Genomic DNA, 16,656 nt, shown 5'->3' on the forward strand with positions numbered 1-16,656 from the left:
AATAAAATAAGTAGTGCTATGTTCTAGTTATGATCTCTATTGAATCACACATCTCATGGTAAGTGACAGCAATATGCAGCTCTCACATTTATGTTAGGTAACTGTATTCTATAAGACTATGGCTTATCATCACCCTGACGAATCCCAAGTAACAGAATCTCGCCTTTTGTTCTCCACTTTGTTATATCATCAAACCACTTTTGTTCCTTTGATCCACGTTCCACATTAAGCACTTGGAAGAACTGAATTAAGTCACCTTGTTTATGCACCATTTCCATCAGAAAAAAAAAATAAATGGACACCCTTTAGTTTCCACTTAACATCTCGATATTGTTAATCTCATTATCACAAAATCAATTCATCAAATATTCCATTACACAAAGAGACTGCTGACACCTTCTGGCCATTTGACATTCTGTACAAATACCAACAGGACTTCCATGAAAAAAATCTTTATGCTTTTCCAACCACTCAGAATCACAAGAAGGCTTCAGCTATGCCTGCACTGCCATATGACAGTCAATCAGAGCCACTGGGTTCCCCTCTCACCCACATGCACTCACTCATTCTTTGTCTTTCATAGAAGCATTCAGAACAGAGACTCTGACTGCTACAACTATACCAAATGATCAGACACAGCCCAAAATGTTTGCTCTACTTATTTTCTCTTTTTCACTTTCACTCCAGGCGTACCACAGAAGGGACCACTGCACCTGAATCACATGGGTACTCAGCCTGCTACGGAACACCAAGGTAACAACCTATCCACATTGCACCCAATTAAACAGTGAAAACCAGGATGTCCTACCTGGAGGCTTTGTTTCTTTTTCTTCGGTTCAGTTTCTGACTCCAGCTCTCCCTTTTGGGTCACACGTTGCTTTAGCTTTTTTCTTTTCTCTTCTTTCATTTCTTTGCTTTGTATATTCTTCTTCGCCATTCTGAGAAAGAATGGTATGTAATTACCACCTATCAAAGCACCATTACAACTCTTAATTTTGTGGGCTTTTTTTTAAACTTAGATGTACAAACCTCATACACAGGGTCTACACTAGTACAAGAATTATATCTTAACTAGGAAAATGCTCGTCTGCACTGAACTTCAGTTAACTCGGGGGCATTCTCAGCTTTTTCCTTTCAGAATAAGATCTAGTTCAGCTGCTGCAAAACCAGAACATCACTCCCCTGTGAAAAACTCCATGGCTACTGTCCTCTGTGAGAGCCCAGCACCCACAACTGATGCAGTGCTGCCTGCAGGCTGTGCTGCACTCAGCAGCAGGTCAGCAGCACTGTGCTGCCTACAGGTGGCAAGGCACACAAGGGCTGCTCCGAAAGTAATGCCTCCTACTTTGTTACATTGGCCCACAACATCAGACACAGATATTGGTGGGATGGCAGTAAGAGCTGAACCTTCCCCCAAGATCCCATGTGATTTTACTGCTGTGTGACAGATGGCAGCAGAGGGGCCACCTGACATGGAAGTGAATACAAAGCAAAGGTACATCTCTTAGTTCCTTCACGTAGAAGAAATGGCACTCATTAACACTCGTTGATGCTTGCTGAATGCTTGTGGAGACCACACAGAGGGTGTGAGCACAGTTAGGAGGTGGGTGGTGTGTTTCTGCAGAGGTGACACCTGCACTGGTGTAGACTTCCTACAAGCATGGCATGCAGGCTCTTGTTCATTGGTGATGAAAGTGGTGTTACATGAGTACATACAACTCACGGTGGTTGCAACACGATGGAAAGTGCAGCAATGAGAGCAGAACAGCAAGGTTCCAGGCTGCAGCAAGTGAGGGCTTGCTCAAATGCAGCAGCCATAGACACAGAAGTAGAGGAAAGAAGCTGCTCACCTTCAGAAGGTCTCAGGTACACAGGGATCTCCAGTGAGATGCCCTCACCTCCACTGCCAGCCCTTACACTGATGCACTTGAGCCCCCCGGCTGGCCCTGCCTTCCCACCAGGTGTTTATCACTGCCTCAAGCCATGACTCAGCATTTCTGCTACAGCGCTGGATGTGCTGGCATACAGCGTTCTGTAGCTGAGAAGTCGCCCTGCACAGCAGCGTTACGGCGCTCCTCGCATCCGTCGCCATTTCCACGCAGGTAACTAGGAGGCATTACTTTCGGAGCACTCTCGTGCCCGGCCGGCAGCACCACATGACTTCCGGCCTGCCCTGCGGCCCCGCCCCCCCCTCACCCACGTGCCGCCTCGCACCGCGCGCCCCTCCGCTCCCGCAGCGCGCGCAAATCCCCGCATATCTGCAGCCCCCGCGGCTCCGCTTCCCCGCCACACCGACACGAGCGGAACGCCACACGGCAGCCCCGCACCTGCGGCCAGGCCGGCGCGGGGCAGAGAGGCCTCGGGGCCCCGCACCCGCCGCGGATAAGCGTGAGAAGGGCCCAAGGCGCCGCATCCCCGCACGCCGCCACGCACCTTTCCCCGGGCCCACCTTCTCTGCACATTTAACTGAGCCTCACGCTTGGCGCCGCAGCCCGCCCCCTCATTCCTATTGGCTGCAAAGAAGGAATTGGCGCATTTGGTTGGTTCTCGGCGTGCCAATCTTACGAGCGACCAATAGGAAGCGGAGCTCCGGTGTAGAACGCCCACTCAAAGCACGCATGCTGGGAGCCCGGCCGGCTCGCGGAGGGCAGCCGTGGCGTCACCAAACCGCGCCGAGCCGCTCCGCTCGAGCGGCGGTCCGCCTCCACGTGGGGGGGCACGGAGCTCGCCCCGCCCGCCGTTGCCCGGGTGAAGGCACCCATCCGCAGCCTACGCAGCTTTGTGGGCTGACAGGAAACACCTCCCAGGGCAGGGCTTCCCGGCAGCGTGCCAATGCCACTGCTGTAAATACCGCATGCACAAACATCTCCGTGGTAATTTACGGGCAGGGGCAGTTACGGAAAACAAACGTGTCACCGGAACGCTTCCTTGTGAGCTGGAGGCAACGCCTCTCGCCACCACCTTACCTACGGGAGGTGGCAAGTCTTCACGCTCCTCAGCACCGCCCCCACGTCCTCCCCATCTCACAGCACGCAAACCCGGCCAGCGCCCGCTGCTGTTCCCCCCGCAGACCCCTCCCCTGCCGGGGCACGGCTCCGTGCAGCATTCAGAGATTACAGAGTCCTGCGAGCGGCGTGGCGCCGGGGCTGAGCGCAGCGGCCGGCCGGCAGGGGGCGCTGTCTAAAAATCAGAGCTGTCCTTTCAGCTTTTGTTCTATCGCGGATGGGAAGCGCGCTCTATGCTTAGCCGTCACAGCATCAGACTTTATTACGCGTCCTATTGCGCCACCCTGTGGTTAAACGCGGCATTACAGACATTGGTCTATCACAATTTAGACCTCACGATTGCATAAAATTAGGCTGCATGGAATTAGCGGCGGCAATTCGTACCGCCCGCCTTCACGTACTCTATTTGGCCAGCCTAAAGCTCCACAGGGCTTTAATCGTTCTCCAAAAAACACGTCCCTGTATGAGATGAAATCCCACTAGGTGAGATGTGAACAGAGCTAGCACACTCATTTATTGTCCCATGCTATCAAGAAATTACCTTATCTCTGCCCTTTCTGACAAAAAGCCTACGTGTCAATACTTTGGCCACACATTCAGCTTTCCTGTAAGGAACCGTAAAGACACACTTTCCCTTTAGACAGCATTCATACCCTAAGGAGTCTTTTTGAAAAGAGAGAAGCAGCACACCATAATCACACACAAATGTGGCAGACCACAAGGTTGAATGTATATGCATTAACTGCAGTTGTGCTCTCATCTCCTGCTGAATTATCAATTATTATTTTTCCCAGGTCAAGGAATGCAACATTTTCTGCTACACTATTCCTCCCACCTCAGCAGAACGGCATTGGAAGCTCATAGCTGCAGGTGATTTGAGGGACTGCAATTACCCTTCAGTTAGTCCTAAGCCAAGGCTCCAGCCAACCAGCCCCAGACTGCAGAGGAATAGCTCCAATGACACATGAAATTGAGGTCTTAACCCCCTGACATCATCAGTAAGCTTTGGCATTTTTCTCACAATTAGTTGGATGAGAGGTCTACTTAGATCGCAGCTGGGGAATTAGCACTGTTCATTAACAGCACATTTCCATTTCATCAAGCTGCAATACTTCAGGCCCCAAGCTAAGCAGCTGGATGTTCCTGCAGTTTAAAGAGCAGAGCCTCTAGGTGATACAGCTGATGAAGATAATAGATGTTGCATATCTGTTATGCCTTTGTTTAAGCCTTTCAGGAAGGAAGCAAGAGTAAGCTCCTTAGACAGTGCTGCGTTTCAGCCTCATTATATGCAACAAGAAACAGTTAATAGCTATTTTGCTTCCCTTTTTGCCCCAACCACAAGGAAACACCCATACCATTCTACATTCCTACCTAGGGGGCGATAAATTATGAAGAATTATGCTCTGCATGCCTCTGTGAGCACTATCCTTTCAGTGAATTGCTTAGGGAGGGCCCAGGAAAACTGAATATGGCTTTATAAATCAAGTACTCCAAACAACTTCCAGAAACCGAGAGACATTATAGAATACTAGCTTCACATTGATAGATGTTGTTTGTCAAGCAGAACGCTGCATTGTGTGCCAATTGATTTCCAAAAGGATTGAGAGCTATGTCAGCAGCCTGCATTTCAGACTCCCATCTTAAGAAACACTCAGTTTAGCCTTGCTTGACCTAAACAAAGCTGGCCATGTTTCAACTTAATTTTAGCTTTCTTACTATCATTTCCTCAAGTGTTTTTCTTAGAAGAAAAGCTGTAATATCATGAAAGAAATAAAGTCTTAGAAAGGGTGACAGTTTATTGAAAGGTTGAGATTGTACAAAAAAATAAATTACTTGCATAGAAAAGAGCTTCAGATGAGATCAACTTAAAAGTAGACAAAGGTTTGATCCAGATGTGAAGAGCCTCTATCATCTGCACCTGAAAGACATAAGAATGCACTGTAAGAGCCACACCACTAAAACCTGCAGTCACAAGGAGATACACCATAGCAGGGAAGGTCTCAGGCCATTCATTCAGAGGCTCGCTGTGCTTCCCAGCATTTAGGAGAACCACCAGTTCTCCAAAACTGAACCAAAAGCCTCATACTGAGCCAGTGGGAGACAACCTGCTGGCCCGGTGAGCAATTCTGTGTCCTAATGCTTGCATCTACACAGCCACTTTAATTCCTGCAGTCTGGAGAAACATTCACCCATGCTACCAGAATCCTACTGCATTCCTGATCAAAGGTCAACTACCAACCCTGCAGCAGCTCAGTGTGTGACAGCAGCACTGCTATGCTGCGTTGACATAAAAGTATTTTATAAATCTCGTTCTTCATCTTTTCCTCGTTCCACAGCTTATACCTGTTGTGCTGAAGGCTCCCATTAGATGGCACTGCAATTGCTCCTGTTGACTTGAAGGCAGTCTGAGAGGCTCGCATCAGAGCTGCGTATCTACAAAGAAATACAGCCAGGCTCAGCACCACTTACACACACCTTCAGTCTCACTCTTCCATCCAGTTTAATTGTCTGCATCTGACACGCAAGTTTTACACTCCTACTGCACAGAACAAGGATGTCTTGTCTGCCTGCAAGAGATGTTTTAAGTTTAAAATTAGGTTAGTAAGCTATTGGTTTTATTCCTGGTTACTTCAAGTTTCTGTGCAAAGCTTTAGGATTCCAGTATTTAGATCAAGAGCCCAAAGAGTGCTTCAGATGGCCAGCACCTGTTATCAGGGCTATTTTAAAAAAGGTCACGTTATCAAGTTAAGCAAGCTTGGGATAATTTTAGGAAGTTGTTTGAGAAGCAGCTTTTTTTCCTTGCCTCAGACGATCAAGAATTATGCCCAAGATTCAAAGAGGAACTAAAGGCAATTTAACTCAAGTGACCAGCAGTCTACATCGTTCCTTATTTATCTGAGCTCTCCACCAAGCCCTGACCTGAGCTCTGAAGCTTCATCCTGAGCTCCAAGTACCACAGCTACAGCTTACCCAGCCTTGGAGATGGGGCGGCTGCTTGCTTTACAGTCATGATCCAGAGGATGCCGATGCTTTATGCAGAAGTTGCCACCACACTGCTCACAAACTACTTTCATCATCTCTTTCCTTTTGCAGCCTGGCTTTAAACACTTGTTTGTGAAGATCTAGATAACAGAGGACACAAAGTTAACAATGATTGTTTGCTTTCTGTGATCAGCTTCCCAGGTAACAACGAGGGTGAAGCATGAATGCTGGATTGCCCTTAAAACAGAGATTGAACAGCAGGCTCCTACATGCTCTGCTGCCAGAAGACCTAGCCTGACAAGCATTAAGCAGGCTGCTTAGATTCCAACAGCAGTTTCCTTACCTTTTGCTGTGCTGGATTGTATTTGCAGTCCTTATCCATGTGGGCTCCAACCACAATATCTGGTACTTCACCCTTCTGGACAGGGACAGGTGCATTACAGAGCGGACACACTGGAACCTGCACATTCTGAGAGCACACCACACCAATTAGAAGCCTGACATTTATTGCTTTGCCCTTCCCTTCCTCTTACCTGTGGGTGATGGAAAGTATATTCCTAAGTATGTTATGTTCTAGTCATTAATTCTCTTAAAGAGGATTTTTCAGGAAGGCAGTTGCAAATCTGTATCCAGAAGGCCAGAAGTGCTTTGCCAAATGAGTTTATAGCAGCATATCCAATAAATTCATTTTAAATATGATTCTGGAGTACTGAACACTACGTGCACTCAAGTATCAAGCAGAAATCAGTGTTCTCCCTCACTTAATTTATTTCTTCTGCAGTAAGTCTTAGGCCACACTACATTACTGAGAGTATCAAGCACTCCTCTTTGTGAAGAAGCAAAACAAGTGAGAAGAATGACAATCTAGTAATGAGCTCAAATGCTTTGATACAGCTGGAATTCTGCTGCATCATTAGCTGCTGTCTCGTGCTTCTTCCACTTGCTTTCATAGAAACCACAGGAGGAGGCTCAGAGCAGCCTTCCTGCATGACTGGCTGACCCGCAGTGGCTCTCACTGACTCACACACAGGAACTTACTTTCTTGTAGGCAGAGCTGCAGCTGTGCCCATCATAGCGGATGTGGTCCTTACAGAAGACTTCTCCACACGCGTCACATTTCAGAGGAAGGAAATCTGGGAGATGAAAAGAGACAAAAAATGGATTCTCATAGAGCAGAGCTGACTGCTTTACAGCGTAATGCTGGAGGCACGTTACAAAGCAAGGCTTTTTTTCTTTTTTTTTTTGCCCAAACTCTTCCTGTTGATACCTGGGTTTTGTCATTCCCCATGAATGGTGACAAAGAAGATTAAGCGACAGCCTAATGCAGGCAGCCCAAGCACAAGCCATGTGTAGCTCAGGACTCTTTTAGCAAGGCATTAGTCATAAAAGAGAGGCTGAAATACAAAGCCAGGGCCCAGAGCAGAAGCCATTCACTAAGAAGCAGGAGTTCCTTAATTTCATTAACAACATCTCAGAACAAAATACTGCGCCCTCAGCTACCCTTCCTATTTAAAGGGCATTCCAGGTGCTACATAAGAAGCCACAACACCCGGCCCTACCCAGCACACCCCGACAGGGTCGGGCCGACCAGAAGGGCACCACGCACAGGATTCGATCCCTGGGAGCGCAGCGACACACGCAGCGCCCACCCAGCATGGAGACCGTCACAGCTGGGGGGAGCCGAGAGCAGCACAGCCGTGCTAACGAGCACCACCCCCACCCACGGGCTCCTTACCGAGCTGCCTGCATGTCCGCTCCGAGCAGTGCCGGCCCAGCCACGGCAGCTCCATGGCGGTGCGGTGCGGTGCAACACAATGCGATGCGGTGCGGCGCGGCGCGGCTCTATAAGCACGCCCGCTGATTCAGCCCCGTGCCGCCTGCTGAGTCACGCTCCCGCCCTCCCGGCCGCCCTCGATGACGTCACGGCGGAGCGAACCAATGGCGTTCCCCTCCCTCCGTCGCCGCCCGCGCTGCGCGTTAGGTGAAGGACCAATCAGCTGCCGGAACGGGAGTGCTGAGTCATGCTCGGGGGGCGGGGCGGTGACGGAGCAGCTGGGGCGCGGGGCGCAAACAGGAGCAGGGATTGGTGCCGGACGCTGCGGTTCCGGCAGGAGGCTGCGGAGTATTTCGACGTGCTCCACCTGCGGATGTGTGGCACCGCGTTCACTTTGCGTGGAGGTGGGGACTGTCGGCTTAGTGCTGTTGGTTACTGCAAGAGTGCCACGTGGCATTCATGTGACTCCTGTGTGCGTGCTGACATCACGCCCGTCTGGATTGAACCGGAGCCAGGCACTCTGCCACGTAGATTAATTTTCCCACCTGGACTCAAAATGTTACCAACGATCCTCATTTAAAGCCCTTTCTGCAAAGAACAGCTGCAGTGGCAGTACAGTGCAGCCTCCCGTAGTCCTTTGGATTGTGCTTCCATCTCCCTACGTGCAGCACAGGGGTGGATGTGCCACGTCCAGGCTGGGCTCACTCACAGCTCACCCTGGGACATGGCACAGCCCCATGGGATGTCCCCGTTTGGGTGGCAGTGGTGTGAAAGGCCGTGCTGAGCCCAGCTGAGTGCTGCCCTGCTGCCCAGCATGGCTGCAGGAATTTGGGTAGAGAAGCCTGGTGTCAGAAGAGACTTTCTGGGTCTCAGCATCCATTGGGCATGTAACTACTTCATGGAATTCCCTTTAGGAATAAACCAAACCTAGCATTAAAACTTTATTCCCATCAGAAGGCTGTTCCACATCCCCAGTGATCTCATGACACAAAAAAAAAAAAAAAAGCATCTTCAAGTTTCCAGTTTAAAAGTCTCCCCGTCCACCTGCCCTCAAGGCAGCGTTGCTCCTGGCTTATTTTCTCCTCACCATGTTTGGGTAAGCAGCAGCTGAAGGAACCAGGTTGACGTTGCTTTGAATTTCTAAGGCTGTCATCTGCCTTTGTCACAGAAGAGAATTCTGTAACTGTGGTGGATGTTTCCATCAGATGTCACACAGTGTTGATCTGCCCGTAGATGTTTCCATCACCATCACACACTGTTGGTCTGCTGATGGTCAGTCACTTCCTTAGGCTGCGTTTGATGCAGGTGCTGGTGCTTCCAAGTCCAAGGAGAGCCTGAGCAGTTTCTCCTCTTCTCAGCACACGGACATTTCTGGCATGGGTCACACAGCATCTTCCACCAGGTTCACTTGGCCATTGCCGTGTGGTTAAAAGGATTTCTTTGGCTGAGCTGAGCCAACGTCATCACGTCCACTGGGGATGAGGTCAGAGCATGGCCTCACCCACTTTGTTCTTATCTCGGTTGGTTCTGATGGCTGGGGATGGGACAGTGTTTAAAAGCATGACAAAACAGAAAAAAAAATAAAAATCCATATACAAACTACAGTGAGAAGTCCAGCCTCACAAGGAGCTTCAAGACCTTCACTGCATTACACATTTATTCATCAGCACCATTACTGTAATTCATAGAATATTCCAGGACCTGAGAAGCACAAAGAAAATTCCACACCCACCCAGCCCGAAGGGGACTGGGACCCCAAAATCTGATGGGGAAGGCTTGCCCAGAGCAGTGAGGTGAGTGGGGCAGGAGGAAGAGGCTGATGCTGGCACGTGGGCTCAGGCACTCTGCAGCCTGCAGAGCCACTGTGAAAGGGATCAAGTTTTGTGGTGGGAAGGAGGAGCCCGCTGGTGGATGACAATGGGAACAGCTATGCACAGATTAGATACTCTTAAGGAAGTCCGTAAATCCCGAGTCTGGAAACCCATGAAGCACAGGCAGCCATCTTAATAGAAACGAGGATTAGAAATTAGCCGAGGTCTTTAGTGATATATTTTTAGAAGTTTGCTCCTGACAGGTTAGGCTGCTGAGAACGGGAGGAACGCGCCGAACCCCGCATTACTCGGGAAGGGATCAGAGTGCAGCGTGTGATTAGAGGCTGGCTAGCTTAGCGACAAGGGGGATAGGTGGGTTAGAACTGGTTCAGGAGGAATTAGCAAGGGAAATTGCTTGAGAAGCAGAATTTGATTAAGGGCAGCCAACATGGATTTGTGAACGGAGAGCTCCGTGTAACCAAGTCGCTGGGTCTGGGGGAGGTGTGGATGCTGTGCAGCCTGAGCTGCAGAGGGCCTTCAGCACAGTGGAGATGCTGGGGGGTATGGATGGGGTCACCTGCCTCCCTCCCCTCTTTCCTCTCCACCCCTTCTACTTCTTTCCAGCATTTCAGTCTTTTCTTTTCTCCGTGGCTCTGCTCTTCGTCCTCTCCCTGTCTCCCTTGGGATTGCCTCTTGGTGGCTCTGCAGTTGGTAAATGGCCACCGTCCATCCCACCTCACCAATGTGGGATGTCTTTGGACCCGTACAGCATTCTAAAGGCGAATAAAACACCTCAGAAGACATTCATGCCCTTTTCCCAGCTTTCTGAATGTCAGTTCTTTCAAACGGGGCCCCCAGAACAATCTGGTCTGGAGAAGGACAGAGATGGCCCCTTCCTACCAAGCTACCTTACAATGGACCAAGATGCCCGCAGCCCAGGCACGCTGACATCCATCTCCTCTCCTCCCTGTGTGCCCCAACACACCAGGCAGACGCACACAACTGCCTGTCCCTGGTGTCCCCAGGGCCACCTCATCCCCCTTACCCACCTGCACCAGCCAGAAGCAGCCTGGTGGCCCCATTAACATTCAGCTGGCCCCGGTTCACCTTTCCCTCTTCCAGGTCCCTGAACTCCCATCCCATCATCCTGCTTTTCTGCTCGTAATTCCATACCAAGCTTTTAAAACAGAATATTATTTTTATTGCAGTGACCCCATGGTGCTACCAGTTCCCTCCGTGGAGGAGATGAGACATCTCCATTACATAGCTCAGATAAGTGTCTTAAAGAGACCACACACGGAGGAACCTAATGGTACCTATTTTTATTAGGATTATTACAGGAGGGGAAGTAAAGCAGCCCCGTCTCCCCACAGGATACTCCGTTCGCAGCAGCAGACAGAGAGGAGAGATCTGTGGAGGCGGATCAGTTTTCCAAGAATATTAGCTACTGCTGCTCTAAAATTAGAGTCTAGGGAGAGCAGACAGGTTGACATAATTGAAAGGGCTGTCTTATGGGATGACATAGTTAAACGAGCCCATGATCAGCTTTGGAGTGACAGCTCAGCGCCTTCTTCTAATCCCCAAAGGAGCACCCAGTTGCAGGGCTGTGATTTAACTAGTCCTGGATCTTATCTTGTGACGGTGCCAATATTATTAGAACTCATTTCTAAAGAGTTGTCTCCAAAATCACCGTATATGAACAGACTGCTTTCGCAGGCACGGCTCTCTGCAGCTTCACCCTGCAAAGCTCATCATGGATGCAAACGCTCCTGTGCTGCCCATCTCACAGACCCCAAATCATCCCCGAAGGCTGAACTGCAGGGGCAGAACCCAGAAACAGGATTAAGAGCCTCATTTCAGGATGAAGCTGAAAAATGTCCTTGAGCCGCACATTTTATTCAGCATAATTTAATATCAAACACAAACTAACAAAGTTAGAGGTGAAATATAATAGCAGGAACCCCATAAAAAGTAACCTAATCTGTAAGATAAATAGACAACACTTTAGCCTGGGGAGATGGCAAATAAAAGAGAAATATGAGCAGAGCCGTTCTCAATTCATAAGTAACTTTAAAGAGAAGTAATGAAGATGACTTCTCCAACTTTTAATGTCCTAAAATTCCTCTCAACAACAACAACGAGAGGCAATTTTAATGCTTTCTGCATAAACTCTCACAGGGAGGATGGCTGCAGCCAAACGGCCCGAACCATCCCTACAGGGGCAAACACACCTGTTGGCAGGAGCAAGCAGAGGAGGTGGATGGAGTGGCTCAGAGGGGCCAACCTTCAACCTCTGGTGGGGCCAAAGAGATGGAGCTCAGCTCATCCCATGCTGCTTGCCCATGGCCACCTCCTGCTGCTTTGTTTCAGGTGCAGAACTCGGAGTATGCAGCGCCTTAGCCAGACTCATTTTGTTCCACTTTTAGCTCGTTTTTGTTAGTGACTACTTAAGCTTCAAAGGCTGGGATTTTCCTAGCAGCCTAATGCATTTAGGCACCTAAATCCCGTTGCACTTTGGGGCTGTATCAGGCCTTCGGCTGCTTGGTGGATCCCTGCTGAGTGCCTAAGGCGACCTCCCCAGAAAAGCACCAGATTGACACAGATATCATTGTATCAGCATGAGCTCCTTTCTTCCATAGAAGAGCCTCGTGTTAAAACCCCTTCCTAAAATGACAAAGCAAACTGGAAAGGGCCTCGTCTGCTGGGTGATTTCCAGCAGTACGTACCTGTAGGGGAATGTTACATTCTCTCCTCAGGTTATACCAAAGGTAAGCTTTGCTTTGTAGGCTGAACTTCTTCAATTAAAGAGAACAAGCCCTCCTAATCCCCTGCTCTTAGCTCTCCCAGGGAAACCTCAGGGCTGCTAAGGAAGTACAGATTTGTTGATTTAGAGACAAAACCCAAACTTACCATGCCTCCCGACGCCAATCCAACCCCTGCTATAGATTCAGCCCTTTGGAGCATCCAGGCAGAGAGGAAGGAAGGGGCTTTTCCATCTTCAGTATTGCTGTATAATATAGGAGGAAGAAAACTTTTCCATCTTCAGTATTGCTGTATAATATAGGAGGAACAAAACCCAGCACAACTGGGCCACCTTTATAATAGCAATGGAAAAAATAATCCAGTGTTGGGTGGTTTCTGGTCACAGAACAAACACTGACATCTTACAGCATCGCTGCAGAGATGTAGCAGGGAACCGACTGGGTCTCGGCGATGACCCTCCCAGGATAATGACTGCACCTCCATTGGTTTGCACTGCACCTGGCTCAGCAATGGACCCAGCTCACTGATACCGAGCCCCACGTGCCAGCACACAGCCATGGTGCCATCCATCACACCCTAAATCCTGCCTGTGCACTGCTCTGCTGCTTTCATAGCGAAGCATTCCACTGAAAACTGACGTATTTGGGGTCACACTCTTCTTTGCATCTGCTGTCAGGACTAGGGGATGGGGCAGCATCGTTAGCCCTGTCCCTTGTGTTCTGGAGATGGGTCCCCACCGCCCACCTCCTGCTGCCAGCTGCTCACGGTGCGGCCACAGGGGCAGCGGTGGAGCTCCCACGGGATGGCCTTCCCCTGGAAAGGTGCCCTCCCAGCAGGGACACGGCTGTGTGACACTCAGAGCCGCGTGCCACGAGGTGGCACCATGTCCCTTCTCACCCACACAGCGGGGTCACTCCTGCGGCCAAGGGCTGCTCTAACCCGGCCCGCTCCTCTGCTGGTTGAATTCCCCTCGCTGAGCCTTCTTTTAGTGATTCCTGAGCAGCCCTTATCCCGCAGCACCCAGCTGACGGAGGAGGTGATGCCACCACTCTGTCCCATAGGATAGGGGTCCTATGGGTTCTGCATCTCCTGCAGGAACGTGGGCACCTTCAGCTGAGGGGACACTGCTCACAGCCACTCCCTGGGACAGACCTCCCATCCCTGCCGTCACAGCCGGTTTTTGGCACTGAGACGGACAGCAGTGTCACGGCAGAGGTGGCACCTGGCTGGCTTTGTACACAGGAGAGCTCATTTCTCACATGGAGCTCGATAGAGTCAAGGGAGGGAGGATGCCATTGCACAAAGCACACACCCACTGGGGAAATTAAAACTTCACATCTTGGCACACCTCCACTGTGGGAGCTTACATGTATCCCAGAAAAAGGAGCAACTGAGTGGTTTTCCTGAGTGAGGTTCCACTGTACATCAGGCACTGCTGCCCAGAGCTGTGGGTGCCCCATCCCTGGAGGTGCCTGAGGATGGGTTGGATGGGGCCCTGAGCAGCCTGAGCTGGTGGGGGGCAGCCAGCCCACAGCGGGGGGACAGAACTAGGTAATCTTTACTGTCCCTCCCAGCCTAAGCCACTGTATGATTCTGTGGTCTGTTTTGGGGTGTACTCTGGCTCTACTTGTCTCACAGTCATCTCTCCCCCGGTCTGGGCTGTCCCCTGCACTGCGCTCATGTGCTGGAACAGAGCTGGCAACTCATTAGCACAAATTGTTCCCACTTGTCCACTCTCATCCTCTTTTCACAAGGGAATGGGAGCGGATTTGCCTATGATCAGAAAATCCCCCGATGGACAAAGTTCCTGCAGTGCCCAAGGAAGGGGCAGGCAGCTGCTCCTGCTCTCACTGAGGGGCACTGAGCTCCTGGCCAAGAAATGGGTGCTTCTGGGTGAAGAGGAAACAGAAGGAGCTGCTTGAAGTGAGCTGTGCTGAATGGGTTCTGCTGGCCCTGAGCATGCCTGGTGCTGACACAGAGACTGGTAATACCTGCATTATTCCTGACACAACGCTCTGCAGCTGAACAATACATTTGCCAATTCAATTTATTCAAACAAGTTCCTTGGGAAGACAGCAAAGCAAATCCAGGTGGCAATTACACAATTCAGACTTTGCTTCAGCATCAGGAAACAAAGGGACAAGATATGGGAACATAGCAGGTTTGGCTGGAAAACCCACAGCCACACAATCCTGAGAGCTTTCATCACGTGCTCGCTGGTATTCAGCTGCAGAACCCAGTGTCATTGGGCAAGGAGACAGAGCAGTGCTGCCATTGCTCTGCTCTCACGCCCTGCACTTTGGAATATAGTTACTACTCTTTTTTTGTTCTTGTTGGAAAGCACACTGATATTTGTGTTCTCCAGCCCATTGCAGTGAGCTGTAATTGAAGAATGAGCACATCCAGCAGCTACCAAGACCATCAGTGTGGCAAATCCCACTGCATGGCATGCTGTGTGATGGTGCTGCGAGGCAGAGGTTGCCCGTAAGCTTGGGTGAAGCATTCACACGTTCAAAGCCTGCTGTGATGCCCTCTGCCATGTGCTGAGGCTCTCCAGATCCCAAACCAAGCCACTCTGGATGTGCAAGAAGGAAGATTTTCTTGCAGGTGTACAGCCATGGGAAATTCCCCTCTATTAGAGCCTGCAAACCCCACAGCATCATCTCCCCCCCCCTCCACATCACCCCAATTCCTGCATCTCCCAAACCCACCCCATCCCCCCAGCAGCACCAGAGATGGATGTGGCCCAGATGTAGAATTAAGTGAAGCCAAAAGGTGGCAGCATCTTATACAGTATCGATTTTGCATGAATATTTCTCCTATTAGCCATTTTTCTTTCTAATCATGGAATGTGAGTTTGTAAATTACAGAGGTGGAGAGTAAATGTATTGCAACCTCTGGCAAATTGATATTATTGCAAGAGCGGTAAACTTTTCCTGATGGCAGATAATTGAAGGGAACAAGAGTCAGATAAAATTCATAAAGATTCGGACCTGCTGGAATAAGACCAATGATGTTTAATGTTTGGAGTTGTAAAGTAATTATGCCAGATGCCGACATAACGAATACACGGGCACAATAAATGGAGCTGGGCTGATGAGTGCCTCGGTCCTCTCCCTTGGTGCAGGGGAACTGCCCAGGTCGGGGTCACCGAGTCCAACCACCAGCCCATCACCAGCCAGGAGTGCACCTCCCATTTGTGGTCAGCAGTGAGCAGGGAGAGCTGCAGCCCCTGGTGAAACCCTCCTCCTCCATCACTGTCCTCAGGGCTGGGCTCGTTTCCCCACCAAAGCCCAAAGCAGAAGTCATCGGTCTCTATCCAGCTGCTACTCCATCCCCAGCAGCTGGGAACGACCAGGAGACACCAAGGAACCAACTTGTTCCCCCTTGTGTAGCCCTGTCTCCATTAGCCCTGTGATGGGCAGCGAACCAGTAACCCTTCACCCGTCGCATCATCTTCGCTGCACGCAGCATCTCGCTGTGCTTCCAGGCACATCCAAAGCTCACCAAGAAAACCTGGCGGTGCCCTGTCCCACTGCACAAAGCTGGATATTGCTGCAGACTTCTGTGGAGAGATGTGTGCAGAGCTGAAAAGCTGCTGATGCAGGCAGGCAGCATGAAATCCCATCTGCCCCACGGCCAAACGTGCACCGGGCTGGGGGGGGTCCTGACCTGACCCTTCTGCTGGGCTCCCCCGACACACTCAGCTCCCAGCCCCCACCAACACAACCCCATCCCCACTCTGCTGCCGCTGCTCCCGTGCCTCTGCCCCTGTGAAGAACTTGCTTAGAAATTCAGCAGCAATTATGCGAGCTTCAGTATTAAAAAATGCACGTGGTACTGAAAGCAAATACGAAGCTGCTGCTGTAACACTAGCTTTCAGCTGTCTCCAGTCCCTAGAAATTCTCAGTGGGATGTTTGAGAAGGATGTATATGTGTTGACAACATTAAATGATCCATGGCTCAAGGACAGAATTGAAACCATACATCTACTTCACTCGGGCACTGATCACTGGGAGAGTGTTTTTCTTAAACAGCCCACGAAGGGCAGGCACCCATCCCGCCCGCCGCACGGCACAGACGGTGCACACACGCTCCCATGGCATCCCAGTGCGTAACAGAGCTCCAGTGAGAAGGGAGAGACACATGGACGCCATCAGCAGGAAAAATGTGCTCGTGGCTGCCCCATCTTTGAGGGAAATTGAGCATGTCACCCCAGTGCATCACCCTCTTCTCATTGCCTCCCGGCAGGCAGCGGACAGCCGTGCAACATCTGGCGAGGGGACGAGGAGGGGAGGGATGCTGGGACACAGCCTGGGGG

General features: G+C 50.4%; 2 protein-coding genes across 11 annotated transcripts in view; both read right to left on the bottom strand.

The window, feature by feature from the left end:
• CHLSN (cholesin) overlaps positions 1–3,106 on the bottom strand; it is a 99,204-nt gene extending 96,098 nt beyond the window's left edge. For 3 of the 9 annotated variants that reach the window (XR_014886877.1, XM_085238056.1, XM_085238057.1), the window contains exons 1-2: positions 2,328–2,464; positions 809–938 (exon numbers count right to left, since the gene is read on the bottom strand). Coding sequence is in view for 8 of the 9 variants with exons in the window: in XM_085238056.1 (XP_085094182.1) it covers positions 809–938; positions 2,328–2,413 (216 nt within the window). In the remaining variant the exon portion in view is untranslated. Of the gene's footprint in view, positions 1–808; positions 967–1,850; positions 2,106–2,327; positions 2,697–2,966 lie in introns of those variants that run through there. The other 6 variants (XM_085238062.1, XM_085238058.1, XM_085238059.1 and 3 more) reach the window with 6 other exon arrangements.
• A 1,675-nt stretch (positions 3,107–4,781) lies between these two features.
• Positions 4,782–7,881, bottom strand: ZFAND2A (zinc finger AN1-type containing 2A). Of its 2 annotated transcripts, XM_003210559.5 has the most exons (6): positions 7,723–7,881; positions 7,026–7,120; positions 6,331–6,456; positions 5,976–6,127; positions 5,349–5,438; positions 4,782–4,923 (listed from the first exon to the last, which is right to left on the bottom strand). In XM_003210559.5, the coding sequence occupies exons 1-6, from the start codon at positions 7,775–7,777 to the stop codon at positions 4,914–4,916; spliced, it is 528 nt and encodes a 175-aa protein (XP_003210607.1). In that variant the 5' UTR covers positions 7,778–7,881; the 3' UTR covers positions 4,782–4,913. The 2 variants fall into 2 exon arrangements, with proteins under 2 accessions (XP_003210607.1, XP_010717957.1); XM_010719655.4 differs by lacking the exons at positions 4,782–4,923; positions 5,349–5,438 and having other exon boundaries at positions 5,972–6,127.
• Positions 7,882–16,656: the final 8,775 nt, after the last annotated feature.

The sequence above is a fragment of the Meleagris gallopavo genome, chromosome 16 (genome assembly GCF_905368555.1).
Source record: "Meleagris gallopavo chromosome 16, MGAL_WU_HG_1.1, whole genome shotgun sequence".
NCBI lineage: Eukaryota > Metazoa > Chordata > Aves > Galliformes > Phasianidae > Meleagris > Meleagris gallopavo.

What these genes read in the sequence shown, in the direction of transcription:
- ZFAND2A (XM_003210559.5), bottom strand. Translation starts at nt 7,777, where the DNA reads ATGGAGCTGCCGTGGCTGGGCCGGCACTGCTCGGAGCGGACATGCAGG. An exon ending in GCGGACATGCAGGCAGCTCG is followed by an intron (nt 7,121 to 7,722) that starts GTAAGGAGCCCG and finishes TTCATCTCCCAG; the next exon opens with ATTTCCTTCCTCTGAAATGT. An exon ending in GCAGCTCTGCCTACAAGAAA is followed by an intron (nt 6,457 to 7,025) that starts GTAAGTTCCTGT and finishes GTGTGCTCTCAG; the next exon opens with AATGTGCAGGTTCCAGTGTG.